General features: G+C 41.2%; 1 protein-coding gene across 1 annotated transcript in view; it reads left to right on the top strand.

The window, feature by feature from the left end:
- The first annotated feature begins 14,869 nt into the window (after positions 1–14,869).
- Positions 14,870–21,079, top strand: part of igsf9bb (immunoglobulin superfamily, member 9Bb) — a 72,232-nt gene continuing 66,022 nt past the window's right edge. Inside the window, exon 1 of the mRNA XM_076161372.1 lies at positions 14,870–14,933. Within this exon, the coding sequence (XP_076017487.1) occupies positions 14,870–14,933 (64 nt within the window). The remainder of the gene's footprint in view (positions 14,934–21,079) is intronic.

Raw genomic sequence — 21,079 nt, 5'->3', positions numbered from 1 at the left:
GGCCATATGGGGGATGCTGGTGGAGTTATCCTTGAATTTTTTTCCCTCCTTATTTTGGAAATCTAATCTAAGGCTAGGATAGCCCCTTATAACCTTATTAAAGGGGGACGGCATTCATGTAATTGATCATGTGGAGTACTAATCAAAATGTAAAACACGTTTGCACCCTCTGTCCAGCATATTCGGCTGATCTGCTTGCAGGGTTTCTCTAATACACTGATATATGAGCAGATGATTTTACTCTGAAATATATAATATCACATCACAGTCTGTATTACATTTACAGTAGTGTCTCTTATTTATAGTCCGGTAATGCAATTACTTTCAATGTTGTATATATTAGTAATTGTTGACACAAGACCATAGAAGTAACTCTTTGATCCACAGACCATACACACAGTTGTGTCCACACCTTTATGTCTCTTTCACCTGTACTCCTCAGGCCCAGCTCTCCTTTTCCGTTGCTCACTCACCTCTATGTCTCATTGCTGCTACATTCAGCTGCCTCTATTCTACAGGATGATAGTGCATTTTTATAGTTTCTTGTTTGTATGCAAACTTGTGCTTTTTGATGGAGGAGTGGCTAAAAAGTCACAGAACATCTGGGAAGGCATACATGAGATGCCTGTTCTACCCACAGTATGTCTCCATTGAGTTACATGGTAGGTAGCTGTGAGGAACTAATCAAATTTGTGTGAAACTAAAACTTTCCCGACGGTTTGAACCGCAAAAAAATCCATTTTTTTCTTTCCTTGCTGCAACACTGCTGTACAAACTGAGCAAAAAACAGGCCATTTTACTTGCTGGGGACTTGAAGCAACAACGGTTGTCAAACTGCCTTCGTGACCAGAAAAAAAAATGTGATTACTGTATGTGAAATTGGCAAGCTGCCAGATCTGTGGATCTACAGCATCCAGCACAAGGTTTTCACATGGGGATCTACTGGCTTCAACAATATTCAATATTGATGCTGGCCAAACTCACAACATACTTTGTAGGTGTGTCTTGTCATGTGTGTATTAAGGTGAATTCATATATACTACATGAACATGTGATAGAAGTAAAGGGTCAATACAAAATGAAGGCTTCAGGGCAAATCAGGACCTAAAGACTGGCATTAATGGGTGAATTTAGGAGTTTTTTTAATCAAATATTTCACTACTTCTTCCACCACTGCCTGCTTTCACATGTAATTATAACCTCTTGCATGTTGTTCCAGATGTTGTGTCATTGAACAGGTGAAGAACAATTCTAAAATAGATAAAAGTGATTACTGTTCATATTGTCCTCTGGAGTCATCTGAGCTGGTAGCTTCCTGTCAATGCTTCCAGCCAAGCAAGCAGCAGCACACCAGCTTTGGTCTATAGACGTATGTATGGTTGTGAAGTGACTCTGTCCTTCCTAACTGCCTAGTTTACTTTTGAGGTGTAAAAAAAACACATTTTCTCTCCCATCTGCTCTAGTTGGAAGTGTTGCTGCTCCTGTGAGAAACATCTAAAGAAAGAGCACAGGAAGGTTGACATGTCTGTACAGATCATTGGCAGCATGTAAACACTAACATACAGTGCATGTGTGTGGTTCCTGATTGCCTTCACACCAGAAATTTGTCATCTCTTGAGCAGCAGTATGACAAGCATTAAGATTGCACAGCCAGATGGGAGTGTGAGCTGTGCATGTCATGCTTAGTCCATACAGTAGTCATGCTCTGATGTCTAAAGAGGATTCAGCCTCTTCAAACAGCAGAAGGAGCTCAGTGGCAGATATATTCGGTGGATAAATTGTTTCTCATACTTTCACACAACATAATAGTCTGTGTTTGCTGTTGACGTGATTGGTTCAACCTGGGTTTTATGTAGGTCAGCTTTGATCTAGAAGGGTGAACAGACGTGATTGCAGAGCAGAAATTGTTGCATTTATTTGCACAAGGCCAATAAGGGAAATAAATCTTGTCATTGCACAGACACAGAGGACAGATAAGGTTGATGTAAGATTTGTGTGATCTCAAAAAACATGTAGTGACAATTATATGCATGCAACAAACTAATCAGGATAATCAGGGAGTTTACAATCAAGCACCACATAGATGAGTCCTGAGAGGAGAGTCTAATCAGCTAAAATAAGTGAAAACACATATTATTGTTACATTTCCCTTACATTCAAATATCCATTTCCATGCGTGTGTTTTCTTAAATAACATAACATGGTGGCATCCATAGAGTACATGCACACAGACTAGAGGCAAAAAGTGTTGGAGGTCTTCTCGTTCTTGCATTTTTCTTGTGTGTTAGTTTAGTGTTTGTCTGCAACACAAACTTTTCTAAAGATTAATCTGCAAAGGTGGGTGATTACTTATATTACGTTCCTCTCATTCCACAGGAATAATCTCATCCTTTGGGTATCATTTAAGGGATCATTGTGAGGGATAGCTCCTCTGTGCCCCATTTGACTTGACTGGGAGCTCGTCCTCCTTCCTGACCTGTGATGCAGTGCAGATGTATCCAATACTTACAACCACACAAACCTCCTTTAAAATGATGAACAACGTTATGCAAATGATAATATAATTTCAAAATGATCACCAACAGGAACCCAGAGCTACAGTGTGTCGGCTTCAAACAACAGCAACAAACCATCTGGGGTACATAGAACAAAGCTATAAAGCCATAAAACTGTTCACGGAGAGTTTGAGCTGGCTTACAGTATCCCCAGCAGCACTGTCATGACAGCGTTTCTAAATAATACATTGATGCAGGAAGCAGCTGAGTAGCATCTATGGCTCTACAGGTTTATATTAGCAGTAACAAACAAGGACACATTCTTAATGCTATTGTAATGGGAGTCATACTAACAATTGCTTCGATCCATCTTTCCAATCTATTTTCCTAATGTTGGTTATTATTCTTTGTGTTGTAATCTGGGATTTGTAAACAATTGCTTCATTTCTAAAAGCCTTCTTATGCTATTGTGCCTTGGTTTATATTACTTTTACTTTACTTTGCAAAGATGTGTGTGTGTGTGTGTGTGTGTGTGTGTGTGTGTGTGTGTGTGTGTGTGTGTGTGTGTGTGTGTGTGTGTGTGTGTGTGTGTGTTGTGTGTGTGTGTGTGTGTGTGTGTGTGTGTGTGTGTGTGTGTGTGTGTGCACTGCCCACAAAGTCAGCTATCCCCTTCACTGATACTCTCTGATGACCAAGGCGGATGTAAACCATCATTTCCTTTTTAAATGCACTAAATGCAGATAGCGATTAACAAATCCAGATGCAGTCACGTCTTTGTCAAGTCTCCTTTGTAAAACACAACACAATGCAGCGTGAAGGGAGACCTGGTGACACTATAACAGCGGCAATAGTGCAACCTTTTATATTATATAGTGCATCTAAAATAAAATAAAAGCAGTTTTAAAAACAAAGAATAATTTTGGCTTCCATTTTGTTACAGGTTGAAGATTAAAATAAGAACACATCACCTGCACCTAATACAAACTGTAATCCCAGTCACAGTAAGAAAACATAGTAAAAACACAATGAAGAAAACCTACCGAGAAAACATTATACAAGGTCTGCATGGTTCTTTGAGTTGTCTCCATTGGATAAAGGCACGTCTAATGCTAATTTGTGTTTTATGAGCAAGACATGTTTCCTTCCTTTGAGCTTTTAATTCTTCTTCAATCTTCTCTGTTTACCTATTTGCTGAGTGGGCTGCTATATCAGTAAGGAAAGAACATGAATTTCTTTGGTCCAGGTGCTTCTTTTTCTGTCATTGCCTCATAACTTGTCCAAATGGCTCTGTGTGCGAGCAGGGGAGTTTATGAAGCGCACAGATGATGGCGGGTGCAGAGGGGTGCATATCTTACGTTTTCATAACACATGATCGAGAACCTTCGAAGAGCTAAAAAGTAGCTCATTGGTCAAGCAGAGTTGGTTGCACAGTAGATTTTAAATGAGATTCTAGCAGCAGGACGTTACCAAGTACGTGAGGACTATTAAATAATTATGAGGACATGGTGGAGAATTAATCAAACTCACTAAAAAATGTATTTTGTTTAAAGTTAGTCTACATCTTTAAAGCCTTTCTAATTCAACCACGACCAAATACTTTATGTTAAGGGTAATATTGCACCTATTGGAGTTCATCGTCACCTACTGCATGATTCTCAAGTATGGATTCTGAGTTTGTATGAGGGACAGAGGAGTGGATGGAGAGATTGGGAAAGAACAGGTCGGCGAGAAGAGGAGCAGGATAGTGTGTGACCCTTAATTCTATCTTCATGTCGGGGATGAAAGCATTTTCTTTTTTACAAGATAAAGTGTTGTATCTTCGCACATTTCTCCTTGAGCGTGGTTGGTGGAACATTTACTGGATTATGAGAAAAACAAAAGCAGAGACAGAAAGGTGAATGTTGGACTTTATCAGACAGATATACACATGTCTCAAGTGGATTGCTAATTCTGCTCTGTGTCTGCTGCAAGTATGGAATTGCCACCTAATAACTTCAAAAGTGTGATAGTTTTTTATTTTCTATTTGGGATTTCTATCCAAAAGGTGTTAAAACAGCATTGCCACATTTGATTTTGTTCAGCCTTTATTGAAACTGTTGTTGTTTATTGTTTATAATCCAAGCATGATCATACACTCTTCTATGGTTACATCAGAACCTTAAGTCATCCCCCTCCCTCCAAACTGTCATATCATTCAGTTCATCCATAAAATCCAATCATTTGAATCTCACTGAGGTCACTGAAGTCACTGAGGATACACTTGAGGATGCTGACTTGTTTTACTTGTTTGCTGGGTACAGTACATGCACCCAGTGTCCTGCTCTCATGCACTCCATCAAACTCATTTCCTGACACGTAGCCAACATTACAACCAGCAATATCTTCCTCCCCTGAGTTTTCTAGATCATCTATCATTCCACTCCAAGCCAGCAGTCCTGTGTAACACACTTCCTGTCTACACTCCCGCCTTCTCCTCTGCATAGCTGCTTCCTGTCATCCTTTGTCTTAGTATTAATACACCTTGTCTGTCATTCATGGTAGCATTGTTCCAGACCTAGTTTTTGTCTTTTTGTTTCTAGCTCGCCTAGCCCCATTTTGGTACTTTTGTCTGATCTGCTGTTTTTTCTCTGTTTGCAAGATCTAACCTTGCTGCTACAACAAAATCATTTTTTTTTTCTCTTTTCTACCTCTTACAAGTAGCCTGCATACATTTCCATATTTAAGTTTTTGTTTTGGTCACTTGTGTTCACACATCACCATTCTGATTTATAGCACAACACTGGCTCATTTCAATTCATTCATTTACATTAATCATTGATAGTAAATAGTGAGAGTGTACTGGAATGGATTTTAAAGCAAACCTTTTTACATCTGTTGTGATTTTTAAAGGGGGAATTGCGTAAAAATATTTCAAAAATCGACTTCTTCAGCGTAGGCTATTGAGTCACAGGTGCAAGACATACTGTGTTAGCCATCTTCATGTTCCAGTAGGTTCTTCTACTTCTTGCAAGAGCTGCACAGTACATCATACACCCCTGCAGCCTTCATTAGAAGTAGCACCTATGAATCCAGCCCATGCAGCACAAGGCTAGCTAATTAATAGCTTGTGTAGGTTTATTACACAATTCCTGGTAAGTGCTAAGAGGTATAGGGTTTAGTGTGGTCCCTCTGGAGGAGTGGAGTGGCTCTTACAGCAGGATGACACTTTATGGCTTGATTGCATTGCTCTCCAGTGTCACTTCATTAATTTCAAATGAGAGAATCTGTTATCACTGAGGTATTCTGTTGCAGATGTATTGCATTGTGATGAAAGTGGTGCAAGAGTACATCCTGTACATCTCTACATCTCTGCTTATTCACCTCATTCTGCTTTGGTGGAATCAACAGAATGATGATTTAACCCTTTCCTAATTAGTCTTGCCATAGCAGCTCTATCCGCGATCTCTGAATGCTTCTGTTACATTTGTACTGCTCCTCATCTGATATTATCCATAAGGTCTTACCCACCCCCTCCCTCCTTGTTACATCCATCCATCAATTCAAGAATTTGTCTGTTAACACTGGTAAACCTTTTCTGGGTGTTGTGTTTGCATCAAAGTACATTCCAGCATCCCAGAGCGCTAAACCCAAAACAAATTGGAAATCAGTGCCACGGATCAGCTGTCAGCTTTACTGAGGAAATACTACAGATCAACAAAAATGTCAAGACTTCCAGCAGTTATGACAGCTCGGTCTGGGAGATTTTAAATCAATCTGGCGATGTTTAAAGGAGAAATATGCGTATATTAACAACATAGTATGATCCCAGGTGGTCTGTTAATATTGTTTTGTGAAATTTGTTGACAGAAAAATCCACAAAACCCAAGTTTCTGCAGTCATGTCTCACTCCTTCTGTCTGTCAGCTGTCTGAAGGAGCTGTTTGCATGGGTAGGACAGCATGCAAATGATATGCAACTGCGCCACAGCTGTGATTGGTTTTCTCTGTGTGGGAGGAGGCGGGATAAGCAGAAGGTCTCTCCACATGTTGTTATGAATACGAGGTGTAATACGATGCCTAATGTACATGTTTGAGACTGAGAGAGACATTATGCTACAAGATTGTGTCTACATAGTTAATAGTATATTGTAGTTGTAGTGATTTTACTATGTTGTCTTGTTTCCAAAACGGTGATAGCTAATCTAACTTATTTGCATCCTGAATGTCATGTGAGCTTGTTTAACTACCATGTGTGCACTTGAAATAAAGAAATATACAAATTCAGAACAGCAGTGCAACACGAGCACGAAAAGAACTCACAATGCACCTGGTGACTCCTCCATGACACGTCAGGTCCTCCTCTTCCTCCTCCATGGTCTGCTGGGTGTAAGTAAGATGTGTGTAAGTTGTGAGTTCGAAAAGGAATAGAGAAGAGGCAAATACCAAGGTCTCTGCTGGATGCTTTAGAAGACAATTAGACCTAACAAATATAAATGCATTTGGTGAAACTAATGTCAGATTGAGATGGCTCAAAATATCACATAATAGAATCACAAACAGTGGAACAAGACCTGACAGATTGCTACTGACAAACTAAACATACTGCATTAAACATAATGTGACTTATCAGGGTAACAAAAACATGAAGACATATTTCCATTAACACAGACAGACAGACAGACAGACAGACAGACAGACAGACAGACAGACAGACAGGCAGGCAGACAGACAGACAGACAGACACACACTCTAACACAGCTTATTTGTTCTTTCAGGCTACCAACATGAGCATAATGTTCTGAGCCTGTGGGAGCAGAGTGAGCATAGAGCCGTCTATGACAAGTGAAAGCAACAGAGCAGGCCTTACTGGAGCAACAGAGGGAGTGAAGTCCAGATAGACAGATAGAGGCAGCCAAAATACTCCTTACAGTACAGCCTCTGTCCAGAGAGAAAATAAGAACAGCAGAACAAAAGAGGACTCAGTCATTAGCAAAATGCTGACGTACAAACTGGAAAGTAGGCAAGCTACTGTATGGGATTAAAGGGGTGAGAATTCCACACTAATGGCTCTAGTAAGAGAGTGGAACAATCTGAAAGTTAGAGCAGATGGGACACACGCACAGAAAGACTTAAACCAGATGAGGATTAGCATCCTCGAATGGGTAATTTTGTAAACAGAAAGGATTCTTAACTTGATTACAGACTGTTTCTTATGGGAGAGAGACTAGGATCATTGTGTTACAAGTGTGTGTGAGTACCTCAAAAAACAAAAGAAAGTACTGATGAGCTGTTTGCGGTACAACCTGAGATTGGACAGGAACTCTACACAGATATATGCAGCTGCCATGTGACTTTCTTCGTGTCACTTCAGATCATTTCAGAAAATAACTTGTGAACAAGAAGTGTTCACCTCTTAGTGAAGCCTGGGTTTGAAACAAATGAAGAGCCATTGGTTTTGTCTGAGACTTTAATGAGTGAAAAACAGTAATTACACCATACGCCTCATTCATCAATTCCACTGCCCTCAATAATTAATTAGTTGGCATATCACATCTTTGAAATCACCTTATTTCGTCTTTTCAAACATGGATAATGACAAGAAGAACTGAATACAGTATTACCCAGAATCATTGGTGATAAAAGACAAACCAGCCCTCAAAAGAAATGTCAGTCCCGAGCTTTAATCTTGTATGAATATAAGATATATTTCGGAACCCTTTATGAGATGAATCCTCTGCCGAAACCTAATTTGGCTAGATTAAGGTTTTTCTTTTAACTTTATCTGTAAACATGTTCAGCACTAGACATGTTCTCTGCACACATCCACACATAGGCTATGTACTGTGGATAGTGAAGGGAGGCAAGCAGGTAATAAGAACAGTTAATTATAATAACCTTTGAAAACTATTGGAATATTTTATGGTATTATATGGTTGGTATGGTAACACCTTCCCAACATATCCGGGGAAAATTTAAAGATTAAGGGAAAACTCTTTTACGAGTTGGATTTTTAACGCTCACTTTTTTATATTCTTGTGGATTTTTGGTACTCCTTAATGACACTCTGTAGACATACAGCAGACTACTTTTCCTTATATTTCCCAAAGCAAATTTCCACAAATCTGTACAGATGATGATTAAACATGCTGTGTCTTTAACTCTGTTCTGTGCTACCCATTGAAGTCCAAAGGGGTACTGTCTAAGGCTCATTATCAGTCTGTTCGGAATGACCTTAAATATCAAATATTACCAAACATTTTATCATGACTAATATTGTAAATTGTATGTGATGCTACTATACTACGAGACAGCTAGTTCTGTTTTGAAAAATATGCAATGCTGCAATTGAAGAGAAAAAATGACTTTCCTGAGATGATTATGGTTTTCAATCAGGTTTGCATATCACAGTGGGTGGTTTGAAGACCCCCTCAGCAGGGCCCTTTGTTTTCCAGTGGTGTCTTCCAGGCAACGTCAAGGAGATAAGATTCACCTGGTCTGATAGACCGATGAGTTTTATAAGCTGGTGTCAGGTTGTCATAGATAAATCTTCTTTCATTGACATACATATGTATAATTGCGATAATTCATTGCAATATTGATAGCCTTGTCTTTCTACCCTTGTCTCATCTTGTTACGGCAGTTTAACAGAAAGCATTTGCTAAACTTCATCCCCTTTTCCACTGTGTGCTGTAGAGGTCAATATGGCCAAAGTCCCCTGGAGGTACAGACACTATGTATTGTATTTTCTGTGTCAACATCATAGAAAATCAGCAGGTTCTGGAGAGGACTATGTTTTGTGACTTGTTCTCTACTGAGACACTGGATCTCTATAGTGAAGACATCTTATTACACAGATTTGATGGTTATTGTGGTCGCTTGTGCAACTCTGTAACTGCTGTTGCACTTTCAATGTCATGACATGTCAACGGCCAACACAACACAGCACTGCAAAGTTGGACATGAGGAATTGTCTGGGCACAACGTGGGACAAGCATGGAGTTTCCCAAAACAAATGCCACATGGCTTGTTCCTTGTGTGGATGAAGCTTTTATATAGGCTGGAGCAGCTATAGCCACAAAAAACTCTCATTGAGAATTAAGATCTCTGACCTGAAGCTGCTCCAATTTAACTCAAGAGTCTATATCTTCCACTGTGTTTGTTTTGATGTTGGCAAAGGATCTTCCCAATGTAATTGTTCAATGGAAACTTGTCTCACTAGGGCCCTTCCCCCTATGGTGATGGGACTTACAAAGCCCAAGGGGTTACCCCTTCTTGTAAACGGCTTCCCTTCCTTGGAAACACAAAAGGGGAAGCAGTCTGTCTTAAGGTTCCAAATAAGGCCTGGGCTCCTCTCAAGGGTTGGTGGTTACACTCCCACATGAGGAGCTTCTTGCATGACAGCACCACAGTCGGTTGCTATTTTGTGTAGCCCAACATTAGATTCAGTTAGAATCTTTTGAGGCCTTTGCAGAACATTGATTGAATTGAATTGAGTCCATTGACTATATAGAAATTGGGTGTGATACACTCGCTTGCATCAGTGCTGTGTTAGTCTGCCTATAGTCTAGTGTAGCATGTCTTATGCAATAGATGGCAATGGGCATTCAACAGACAGTTACTGGGTTCTCAAAGTCATTATCTTGGTATCACAGGAACCGTAGGGAGTCTCCATGACACTCCCTGATGTTGGATGAGTTTAAACTGCAATTGTTTCTCTGTGGAAATGGAGAACCCCAAGAATAGCATTATTCAAGTCCATTCAGAGGGACATCATTGAGAGAAACACCTTCAACCTTTGTACTGGAGTCAATTAGGCCTCAGGACACACTCCTCAGCAAGTCTGTTCCTGTGTGTATACCTGTGGCTATTGCAATGTCAATCCTGTCACAGTGGCATTGTCAACATTTTCCTCAAACAATGTTTTCGTTAAATTGGCCAATGTTACAAACTGATTTGTACACCTCTCATTTTGACAGCTGTAAACTGCATATTCGGCGAGGGGTGATCACTTAAGTGTGAATGAGTTTATCTGCCTATGTGTCAGCTTTGCCACAGACTTGCAATCAGTCCTGTTTGCACTTGGCCTCTAACCCAGCGAGTACTGGGGCAGGCACCAGCTCGCCGTACCCCTAATAGGGTATATAGAATTGATAGATGGATGTTGATGTTTGTTTGTTGTTTGCTAGAAATTATGGTTGACATCCTTCAATATGAAGGATGTCCCCCCCACACACACACACACACACACTCCCCCACCCCATCAGCTACAGCTTATGATTGTAGTCAAAGGGAATGACATCTACTCAGGGACAAACTGCAGCTGTCTCCCACAGGCTGACATGCCTCTGAGTTGACAGGAAAAATCCTCTGAGACCTTTTTGGACATTTTCTGGTTTGAAGCACTAGTGACAGGAACAAAAGCAATTGCAGCAAATAAAGCCTTTATTTAGTAAAACAGCTTGTAAAACTAACCAGTAAACCAGCGTGGAAGTAATGTTGCTACAGAAGAGTAAAAGAGATGTAGATTGAACTGATCTATTGTTTTTGGATCAATTCATATAAGTGTTGTGTCTCAAGTACTCTGACAAAGTATTTTTTATCATCTTGAGTTATTTTTAATAAATCTTCCCCTGCTCTTTCATTAGACACAGTTGAATTTCCCATTGCATATTCTTTCACATTTTCCCCCTCAATAATTAGTAGTTGTCACAGATGATTTATTACTCTTTTCTTTCAGAGGCATTGAATCCCTCATCAGCCTCAGTGAGTCAAGTCCACACTCAAATGCCTGAAGCTGAGGTGGCCACCGTCCATAAAGCACCTGTGCTTAAGAAGCAGATGTGAAAGGCTTCTTTGGGCTTTCTTTGGGCTTCCCTGTTTTCAAAATGACTTCAGTGCAATGTGTCTACAAGCCTAAACACAACAGCCATTATCTACACCCATAACACACATCTCAATGGGTTTCCACCAGAACATACACTCACAACTACACGCAGCATGACACACTTATGTTATTATATATATCATGTTGATATAAATGTTTTATATAAATGTGAAAATAGTTTTATCACACCAAGCTAAGATATAATGGCCATGGCTCAACCTATTTTTCTCTCCACAAAGAAACAATGAAACTTACTACTGAGCTACTCATGAGGGGAACAGGGAGTCTGCAGTGCAGGGTTGTAACCATTTCAGGACATATTGACAGACAGCCACGAGGGGATCCCCTCTCTGGTCCAGATCAGGTCCACCATGGTGCATAATTAAAGTTATGAACAGGTAAGCGATCCATCACTGGCTCGCTGCAGTTTGCCAAAGACATTCATGCTGGGCAACCATTTATAAAACTGTAAAAATGTAAAATTGTTAAACTGTAAAAAAAAAAAAAAAAAAAAATCACACAGACTTTTCAATATGAGAGAAGACACGGAACACATCGCAAAAATTGACTTTGTTGGTGATAGTTTTGCTGCTTTGTTGATTGCCACACTGCATTCCAGTGTAGTCTTTTTTACCTTAAGTCAGACAAACTGGGCTGCTGCTGAGCCTAGTGAAACTAAAGGGCTGTAAACAATATAAGAACTGCTGAGTAACATTACTACTGCATGTCTGCTGTCGAGAGCCACAATTTAATATATAATGAGCCACACCTGGCACATTAAACACTAGAAAGGATAAAAAAAAGCTCCGGGACAGTCGTACTTCACTTCAGGAAGTACCACCTGTGAATACAACAAGACGTGATGAAAGCTGAACACAAATATACCATTTGCACTTCACAGCTGTGAGATATGACACTTCAGCACGAGCGGCCCAATGGCTGTTGATCATCAGGGAATCAGCGGTCAGCTTTTTTTTGTAGCCCATTGATTTCTCAGTTGGAGAGTTTGAATATCCTGGGGCTGAATGTGCCACACTCACCCGTTTGCTTCTTGTAGACGGGCAAACATGCTTAAGCCAAGTCCTTCAGGCTTTTCTTAATAGAGGAAAGTAATAGATCAAGGTAACTTCAGGAAAGCGAGAGAGAGAGAGAGAATGTGACGGAGAAGGATAGACAGTGGAGAATAACTTTATATGATACTGCGAAGAAGTGAAGAGAGAGAGATTTTAGCCTTATTATTGGAGCTATGGCACAGATAGGGTCATTATGAAAAAGAAATGAGATTAAATCAGATGTTTTGTCTTCGACTATACAGTCTGAGAAGCGGAATCATCAATCTTCTTTCCCTCAATTATTTATTCTTTGTTTGGTTCATTTGTCCATCTGTTAAAATTATTATCACAGACATATGTGTCCCCCCTCGATTGGATTTGAAGAGGATTGGTGTGATTGCTGCATCATACAATTGTGTTGAAACTTCATAATTCCACTGACTCATCATTTATTTATTCATATACAAATCAAACATACATTTCAGACCCCACTTGCCACCACATTGCCTCAGAATCATGAAAGTACTATCTTATTAGGTTTGAGGAGCTGTTGGATTGGAATAACTAGAGTCTGAGGTCTATCCAGAGATTCATAAACTAGTCACACTTGATTTATCCTTGAAAACATGTTACAATGACTATTTGCAACAATTGCACATGTAAGCACAGTGTTTCTGTTATTAGAGACAATTTATTGACTACTTGGAAAAATGTATGTAACAAGAAAGAACTGAAGGTGGACAAAAATAGTTAGGACAGAAACAAGTCTACATGTTGTTCCACAGCACCCGCAAACATTGCAGCATAATTATTTTATATAACAATTTGGCCCAGAGATATATGGCCAAGATGTGTTTTTCATGGGATCTGGAATTTGAAGCTTTGCCCCTGTAGGTGGATATACAGTCATTTGCTTCAGGTGAGGCAAAGATGATCAGCTGCAGTAGTAGTTAATATGTAAAACTCAAGAAGAGGGGATTGGAAATATCAAGGGTTTTTGATAAGAGAAAAGAACAGATTCTTGGAGGTGGAGTGGACTGTGAGACATGAGAGGTGACCTATGAGCAAGGTGGAGTGACTCACATAAATACCAAAATGTCCTGCCACTGACGTAATCCACACATCCGAACATGGAAATTTAGTTTCTTATAAACACGAGTTAATTATATAGCACTGTTGCAAAAAACACGACTCTGTCTTCAATGTGTCACTGTTTATTAAGATGAAATGCTGAATTAATGAATGATTAAATTCATGTTGCACTCTTGATAACTGAACATTATCCTTTCAGCCATAAATGATAAGGATATTCCACACAGAGTACGGTATGGGGGTTTAAATGTAAAGTTTATGATGTGATGTTAGACTGAAGGATTCCTCTCCTCTTATTGCGCAGGATCATACTGCAGCTCCTCTACGGCGTCACACTCCAACCCACCATGACACGGCTCCCCTTTTAGTGCTGCATTCAAGTCTTACGGAAATCACTGAAGACTGCGTGGCTGTGTTCCTACTTATTACTTGCAGTATTACAAGCCCTTTATCTTTTCAAATTCAATGTCATGGATGGAAGAACTCCTCAGGCAAGCACATACCGTGTCAATTGTATTGAAACCAAACAATGAGTAATTTTGATCATGTTTACACGTAATTATAGGCAATCCACCTGTTGGATTTTACCACACGTGCTTGGTGTTTGATGTGGTATAGAGGACAACAAACACCCAAATGCCATGTGAAATATGAACGTATGAGTTGTGCCAGTAGTATATGTTATAAATATCAGCAGGTGTTCAACCTGAACTTTAAGACCTTTGTAATAAATTGAAATTCAATGTTTTGATTGAGTTTCGTATTGTGAAAATGATAATTACTCCCCCATTTCCTTTTTCTGACATTTTAATGATGATTTTAGCGTTTGGTCTTGGGGTTTTCGCTCTTTGGAAAATCCCGTATTGAGAATTTGCAATGAATACAAATATATTTATATATGTTTTACTTTGTCATCATTTCACATTAAGTGTGTATAACTTTCTCTCTTTCTACCCGCGGAGAAAACGTTGAAGTCAGTGCAGTGCTGTTTTTCGCATTGTAGTGAATGCATCGTTCTAGCAGGTAAAGCGATAGCTCTTTTAACCAATCAATGCTCGAGTTTCTCTAACATTTACCAATCAGACGCGTGCGGAGGCGGGGCAGCAGTTATCTAAGCGGTCCTGCTTGGTTTCACGGCGTCGTCCGCTTTCGTCCCATTGGCGTAGGTGATCCGTGAGGATGCGAGAGGAGAGCGGAGGAGCGGGGCTGAGAGAGGGGACAGCGCCGGTGGAAAGTGTCCAGGGCTCGGTTAATGACTAAACAGCATCCCGGCCCACTTCACTCGTCCTGGGCCACTCGGCGATGACAGATTGATTGAAAGGGGCACTTTGAGATATGATGAGGTTTAATTCTGGTCGGTAATAGTACTATGATTTGGTATGTGGCCACTTTGATAGCAAGTGTATTCAGCACCCGAGGAACGGCAGCTCAAGGTGAGTCGAAGTGCAGCATCTTTTCCCTACAAGTTTATTATGAGCTTTTTTAAAAAATGTCCTCTGTTTGCCTGTTAGGCAGCTTTGAATATGTCGACTGTACGCTGAATTTGTCACACTTTACATCACGAAGTTCATACGTGTGTCTGGATTCGTCACCGCACCTGTGTGCAACCGGCATATGAAGAGGGGAAACAGACCGCTTCACCGTGTAATGAATTAAAATAGAGCTTAGTAGCAGAAACATGTTTGGTAAAAACCGTTTAAAGACCGGCCGGCTCGGTTATGTCCTCAGCCGTAATTCATGACATCATGGAGATGCCAGGTTTTCAGTGATAAATGGCACGAGCGGAGTTGTGACGTTTTTCTGGCTTCGGAGTGATAGATTTCCTAGATTATTTGGACTGACATCTTTATTTTCACAGGCGTGTTCTTCTCTTCACTAGCCGCCTGTTTCACTTTGATGTCTGTGTTTGGTGAGATACGAACACAGATGTAATTAGTATGTTGTAGATGTCTCTAAAATGCAATGAGTGGATTATTAACCTCCTCGTAGGGAGCTGTTCCTGCTGAAGTGATACCAGAGTTATCCGCTAGAGAGGGCACTTTTTCAGCCAGCGCCGCATTATGGTGATTTCAACAGCCGCTGATCAGTCATGCATGTTCTAACTTTGATTGCATGTTGGATGAGTAATGTGAGCCTAAAAAAACTTTTCTAGCGACAAAGTTGAGTTATATGCAGCCTGTTACAGCAGTAGTACAGGAAGACAAGGTGGCCTCGTCAGTGACAGGCACCATCATTCAACCAAGCCATCTGCTTTACTGAAGTGCCCTTGAGCAAGATGCTGAGAATCTCTTAACTAACCGGTGTGGTTTTGAAGCTGACCCTGGCCTCAGGTCTTAGAGGGGCAAAGAAGGGGCCCCCCAATCTGAGGGTTAACTGGTCTTTCCCCCAAAACTTTACCTCTGTACAGAAAAGGTACATGTTTATTTGACCTAACCTTGAATCTACCTTCCATTTCACATTATCTTCATCAGATCATGAATGGGCTTTAATCACATGTACATATAATTGTTATAATAATTTGACTGTGTGATAAGGACGATATTGCGTGTGTGTGTGAGTGCTTGGAGATCTTACATCAGTGAGGAAATGGAGACAAAGTAGTGTGTGGGTGAAGCTGCAGTAACATCAGGCTTCACCCTAAAATTTCTGCTCCTCTCGACCCCCCGGCCCCCCCCTTTGCTGCTACTCATCTTCAACAGAGAGGAAGGCAAGCAGGAAACTGGGACAGCGTCTGCACTTCAGCATCGCTGATTAGATGATGAAAAGAAGAGCTGCAGAGAGCTTTGCATCACACCGTGTTGATCTTTAAATACTGAAATGTATTGGCTTCCTTCTGGCATGAAATTGGCAAAGAGGGGCTACATGGCAAACGGTTATGTAATGGCCTTCTTAGGGAGGATACACTCCACTTTTCCCTGCCAAAAGACAGAGACTTATGGAGGCATTTTAAGCAGCTTCCCTCAGGACTTGTCTGAAATGACTGCAAACTTTGGCATGTCAGCCAGAATGAGGAGGCACTGGAAAACAGGAGGTGTTACTCTGTGATTTATTTGTGTTTTGTCAAGTGTAGCACCAGCTCCATCCGTGACGCATGTGGTCCTGGTCCCGTGTTTTAACACATGGATGGAGATCTCAGTGCTCTGTAGCATCCATGCGTGTACACACAGACAGGAACACACACAGGAGCTGTACAGGGTGACATCCTTCTACCCGAATGCTGCTGCTATCTCAAGCTGGCAGCTGGCAAATGTCTCGACTTTTGCCAGTGATATCCCTGGACCTGAGCCAGACTGTCTCTCTCTCTCTCTCTCGCTCTCTCTTGCTCACTCTCTCTCTCTCTACCCCTCCTCTCGGGTTTCCTCTCTGCTCTGCACTCACCTCCTTTTCATTTCTCCCTCCTCTCACTATCCCCTGTCTGACTCAGGTTCTTGTTGCCCTCCCCGACTGTCTCCTCTTCTCGTCTGTCTCCCCGTCCCATCCTGTCGTCTTCCTCTCTCGTGCACTTGGATGAACTCGATTCGCTGCATGTTTCACGTGCCCTCTCTCAGCGCGGCTCGGTAGCAGCGAGTGTGGAACATGGTGGGCTGTGTAAATGGACGCTCAGGGTTCACTCCACAGCAACCGTCTGCTGCCACACGGAGACACACTTGTGACTCCTACCCACGCAGCACACACATACACGTGTCAAACCACAGCCATCCCCTCAGGGAACATTGTGCCTTAAACAGGATCTGAACATATGTCTTCTAACAGACGGTCTGCCCCTGACTAAGTTGGACTAATTATGACTAAGCTGTGAGATAAATGCCACTCTGTTATTCAATAAATGCATATGCCACAAGATGCCAAGAGAGCTGTAGACCGAATGGGATGTGGTAGAGGAGTGAGTTGGTGGATGTGTCATGGAGAGTTTGTGAGCTTATAAGCGTCACTGTGGAAGCTATGATACAAATATTTTGCTGTGCTGTCCCCTTTTACACCATGAGGACATGTTTTAACTGCATCATGACTACAAATGTGCACGGTTACATATGCCAGTGACAGCTTCAGACAGTTACATCCCTGCTTTAGCACTTTTACTTTTCTCTTTTAATTAATGCAACCTTTGGAAATCTCACCTTGTTCTTGTACATGAGAATTCATTAAAATTTGACGGTTTCTGAAGCGTGTGTCGTCTGCTTAGCTATCACATTTTCATCCATGTGCTTTGAGATTTCAGAGTTTCTTAGATTATATTAGAAATACTGTATTGGCACCTTTTTTTATTTTGGTAAATAATGGCACAGTGGTTCCCAAACTTTTTCTGCAGGGCCCCCCTTTCATAGGTCAGAATTTTTTTTGGGGGGGGATTACAGTTCGGCTGATCAGTACTTATTCATATCTCTCCTCTTCCGATCCCGCGCCGCGCCCCCCCTCCCTGCAATAGCTCTGCACTCTGCGCCCTTCATGATTGGTTTGCAACAATGGAGCTCGGTCACTGTTATGCTGCTACAACTTTGGATGTCTCTCTCTGCTTCACAAGCATGTCTATTCCTGTTTAAAATGTGCATGTAAGCTGGAGCTTGGTAAAAGTGCTGTGCCCAATTAATTTTGTTCCCAGAAACTTTCCCAGTTTCCCTGATTTTTGATGATGCTACAGTATGATCATTTAATGAGTGTTCTCTCTGTGAGTGGGTGGCTACGTGGCCAAAAACAAAGCTGCTGACCAAGAGGAGGATCACAGACTTGTGGCTCATTCACAATATGGATTTTAAACCTGTGGGTGCTCAGCGCTTTCTGACTGAATGAGTCAGGTGTTGAGTGTGTGTTCATGTGCTTGAGATGTTTGGTTTACAGTATGGATGCTTTGTCAGGCTCTCTATACCTATACTGTACCTTCTATACCTTTTTCTGTGGTGTTCACTTCAAAGAGTACAGCAGCACTTTGAGTCTGGGTGGAATTAATGAAACATGATATCAGTGACAACTATTTCCTGGTTATTGTTGAACAGATGTCGGTCAGATGGTGTATGCTTCTACATACACTAAATGGGTAAACATAAATTGTTAGACTCTAACTTGTTCTTCAGATTGCTAACGATCTTCCAGCCTGTTTCAATCATGGCATATCTGTATGCAAGAGCCCATAAATCCATTACCATGTTCTTTCGACTTCAAAAGGCTCAGCCCCGTCTGAAGTGTACATGTTCTTTTAAGTTCAACCTCTTGCCGTAGTCTAAAAGTGTGTGCGTGTGTGTGTGTGTGTGTGTGTGTGTGTGTGTGTGTGTGTGTGTGTGTTTGTGTGTGTGTGTGTAGGTGTAGGTGTTCATTCCTTCTCAGTGTTCAAACTCTTATCTTGGTGGACACCAGTGACTTCAGAGAAAATGCTTCTCTGTTTCTCTAATACAGCCATTCAGCTTCCAGAATTGAGGTCATATACTGTCAAAATCAGAAGATGCACTCGTCAACTTTGTTTACTCATATTCATGTAGAGCCAACATATTCTGCCACACTGGGTCAGCTTGTGAGTTGTTGTATATTCAACCTTTTGAATGTAATAAAAGTCTTATTTGTTAAAGGTTATTTGATTTTATAAGATAAGGTTACCATTACCCGGATGCATAATTTTGCGAGGAAACACCGTGTTAGTAAGGACGTGTGTCCTTTTCTGATCTAACCCAATAATAATCTGAAACACTGACGTAGCTCTCAATCGTTTTGGTGTAGAATTTCTAAGATTGAGAAAAATTGTTGATTATAAAATGAGCAAGAATGGGCCAAGATATACAGTACATATTGTATATTTCAATTTCAGTCCCATCTGTATTTTGATTGTTAATAGTCCTGCGCATTCAGCTTTACACAGTCCATGCTTTGTGTACAGGAGAGGCCACAGTAAAATGAGCTTGATGAAAAGTAACAGTGCTGTTGCCTGGGGTAAATGGCACTCTAGAAAAGTCACCAACCGTCAGTCAATCTGGTATTTGGGACAAGAGGCGGTGACTGGCAGCTGATGTTAGGCCCCCAGGGTCCCTGCATCCATCCATTTTGGTTCAGTGAACTCATCTTTCAGGGGTGCAAGGTTAGATTAACTCAGTGGTTCGCAAAGTGGGGGGCGCAGAGCTACTGCAGGGGGGAGGTGGGGGGATCGGAAGAGGAGCGATATGAACAAGTATAGCCTCAGGTAAATGAATGAGGCGATACTTCTTCGTCTAGCTGCAGGAGAATGAGCGTCCAGGGCGCCCCCGTCAGACCGATCAGCCGTCCCGTATTGTTTTATATCGTTTATATTGGGGGGAGACGCGCGAAAAAACTTCTGATCTATATAAGGGGCTTTGAAAGAAAAAGTTTGGGAACCACTGGATTTCTTGAGTCCATGAGTACAAAATAATCACTCAATCAAAACATCACCATATGCTTTCACTTCAGTAAGGATACATCTGAGCTGTGGTGCTTTCTTTTCATCATCGTGGTGCTTCTCAACTTCACACAGTGCTACCTTAAGCAAAGTGCTCATTGACCCCCAGAACATGGATGTTAGATCAGAATGTGCTTCATCATCCTCATTGTCACTACATTCGACTAAAACATAATGCATAGTTGCAGCTAAGGCTTGTGCTAAAGCCAAAGTGTCATGAATAAGGGCTGTGTATGCTAAGCATGAATTCGACATCCAGAGAAAGAGCGCGATGAAGCGGCATTAAATGCCCTCAAGGAAGGGTGTGAAGACGAGGCTGCATCAGCACAACAAAGGTGAATGAAGCAGCTGCAGGCACACACAACACACTACCAGATGATTTATTATTTTAATCCTGAATTTCTTAGTATTAACGTAAAGTGCAGAAAAGTATGCACTGCATAAAGTAACCAAGTTTCTTTAACCTCTCGAGTCTTTTTCTTTTTAAGTGGGAATTGGGAAACTTTTAGTTTTATTCATCTCTGTTATTCCACGGGGTTAAGTTGGGTGAAACCACATTCTGTTTTACAACAATGACATGACCAAGGAGAACAGTGACCTATCAACCCTTGGTCTCATCTTGCTGCTCCTGCCCTTCTTTGGCTCTTCATCTGATCCAACACATTTCCATCAGAGCATAGCGGGGAGCCAGAGATATGTGATCAAGGCCTACTAAGCAAATCATGCTTGAAAGTATGTCTCACCAACGTCTACACAGAAGGATGTTGGTGTTAAGGCATATGTAAGACTAAATAACGAGTAATGTGTCACTGGCCAAGTCATCATTCTTGCAAACTTGGCTGTCTCTGCACAGTTGCGTGTTCTGGAAGATTAGATGTTTGTGAAGCAGACTAATGGATTTGTTGTGGAGTCACTAGGAGGACACATTTGCAAACCATTACTAACCCTCACTGAGTGCAATCATAATCACAACAACAGGGATGTAATCCCAACTCCTGAAGCTAAAGGCAGTCATCCACATCTCAAGGCTCTAGCTACCCAAAGCTCTCAAGTTGAGCCCTCTGCTGTGAATCTCCTGCTGATAGGTAGAAACCTTATATGTGTATATAAGTTACGTGAACAGCCAACCATCATCACTATGCACCCTATGTCCATGGGTTGTATCTGGGATGGGTCTTGGAT

Source organism: Genypterus blacodes, unplaced genomic scaffold (assembly GCF_046128005.1).
Source record: "Genypterus blacodes isolate CSIRO-AG114 ecotype Tasmania unplaced genomic scaffold, CSIRO-AGI_Gbla_v1 ptg000111l_1, whole genome shotgun sequence".
Classification (NCBI taxonomy): Eukaryota; Metazoa; Chordata; class Actinopteri; order Ophidiiformes; family Ophidiidae; genus Genypterus; species Genypterus blacodes.
This window is presented reverse-complemented; position numbering and strand designations above follow the sequence as displayed.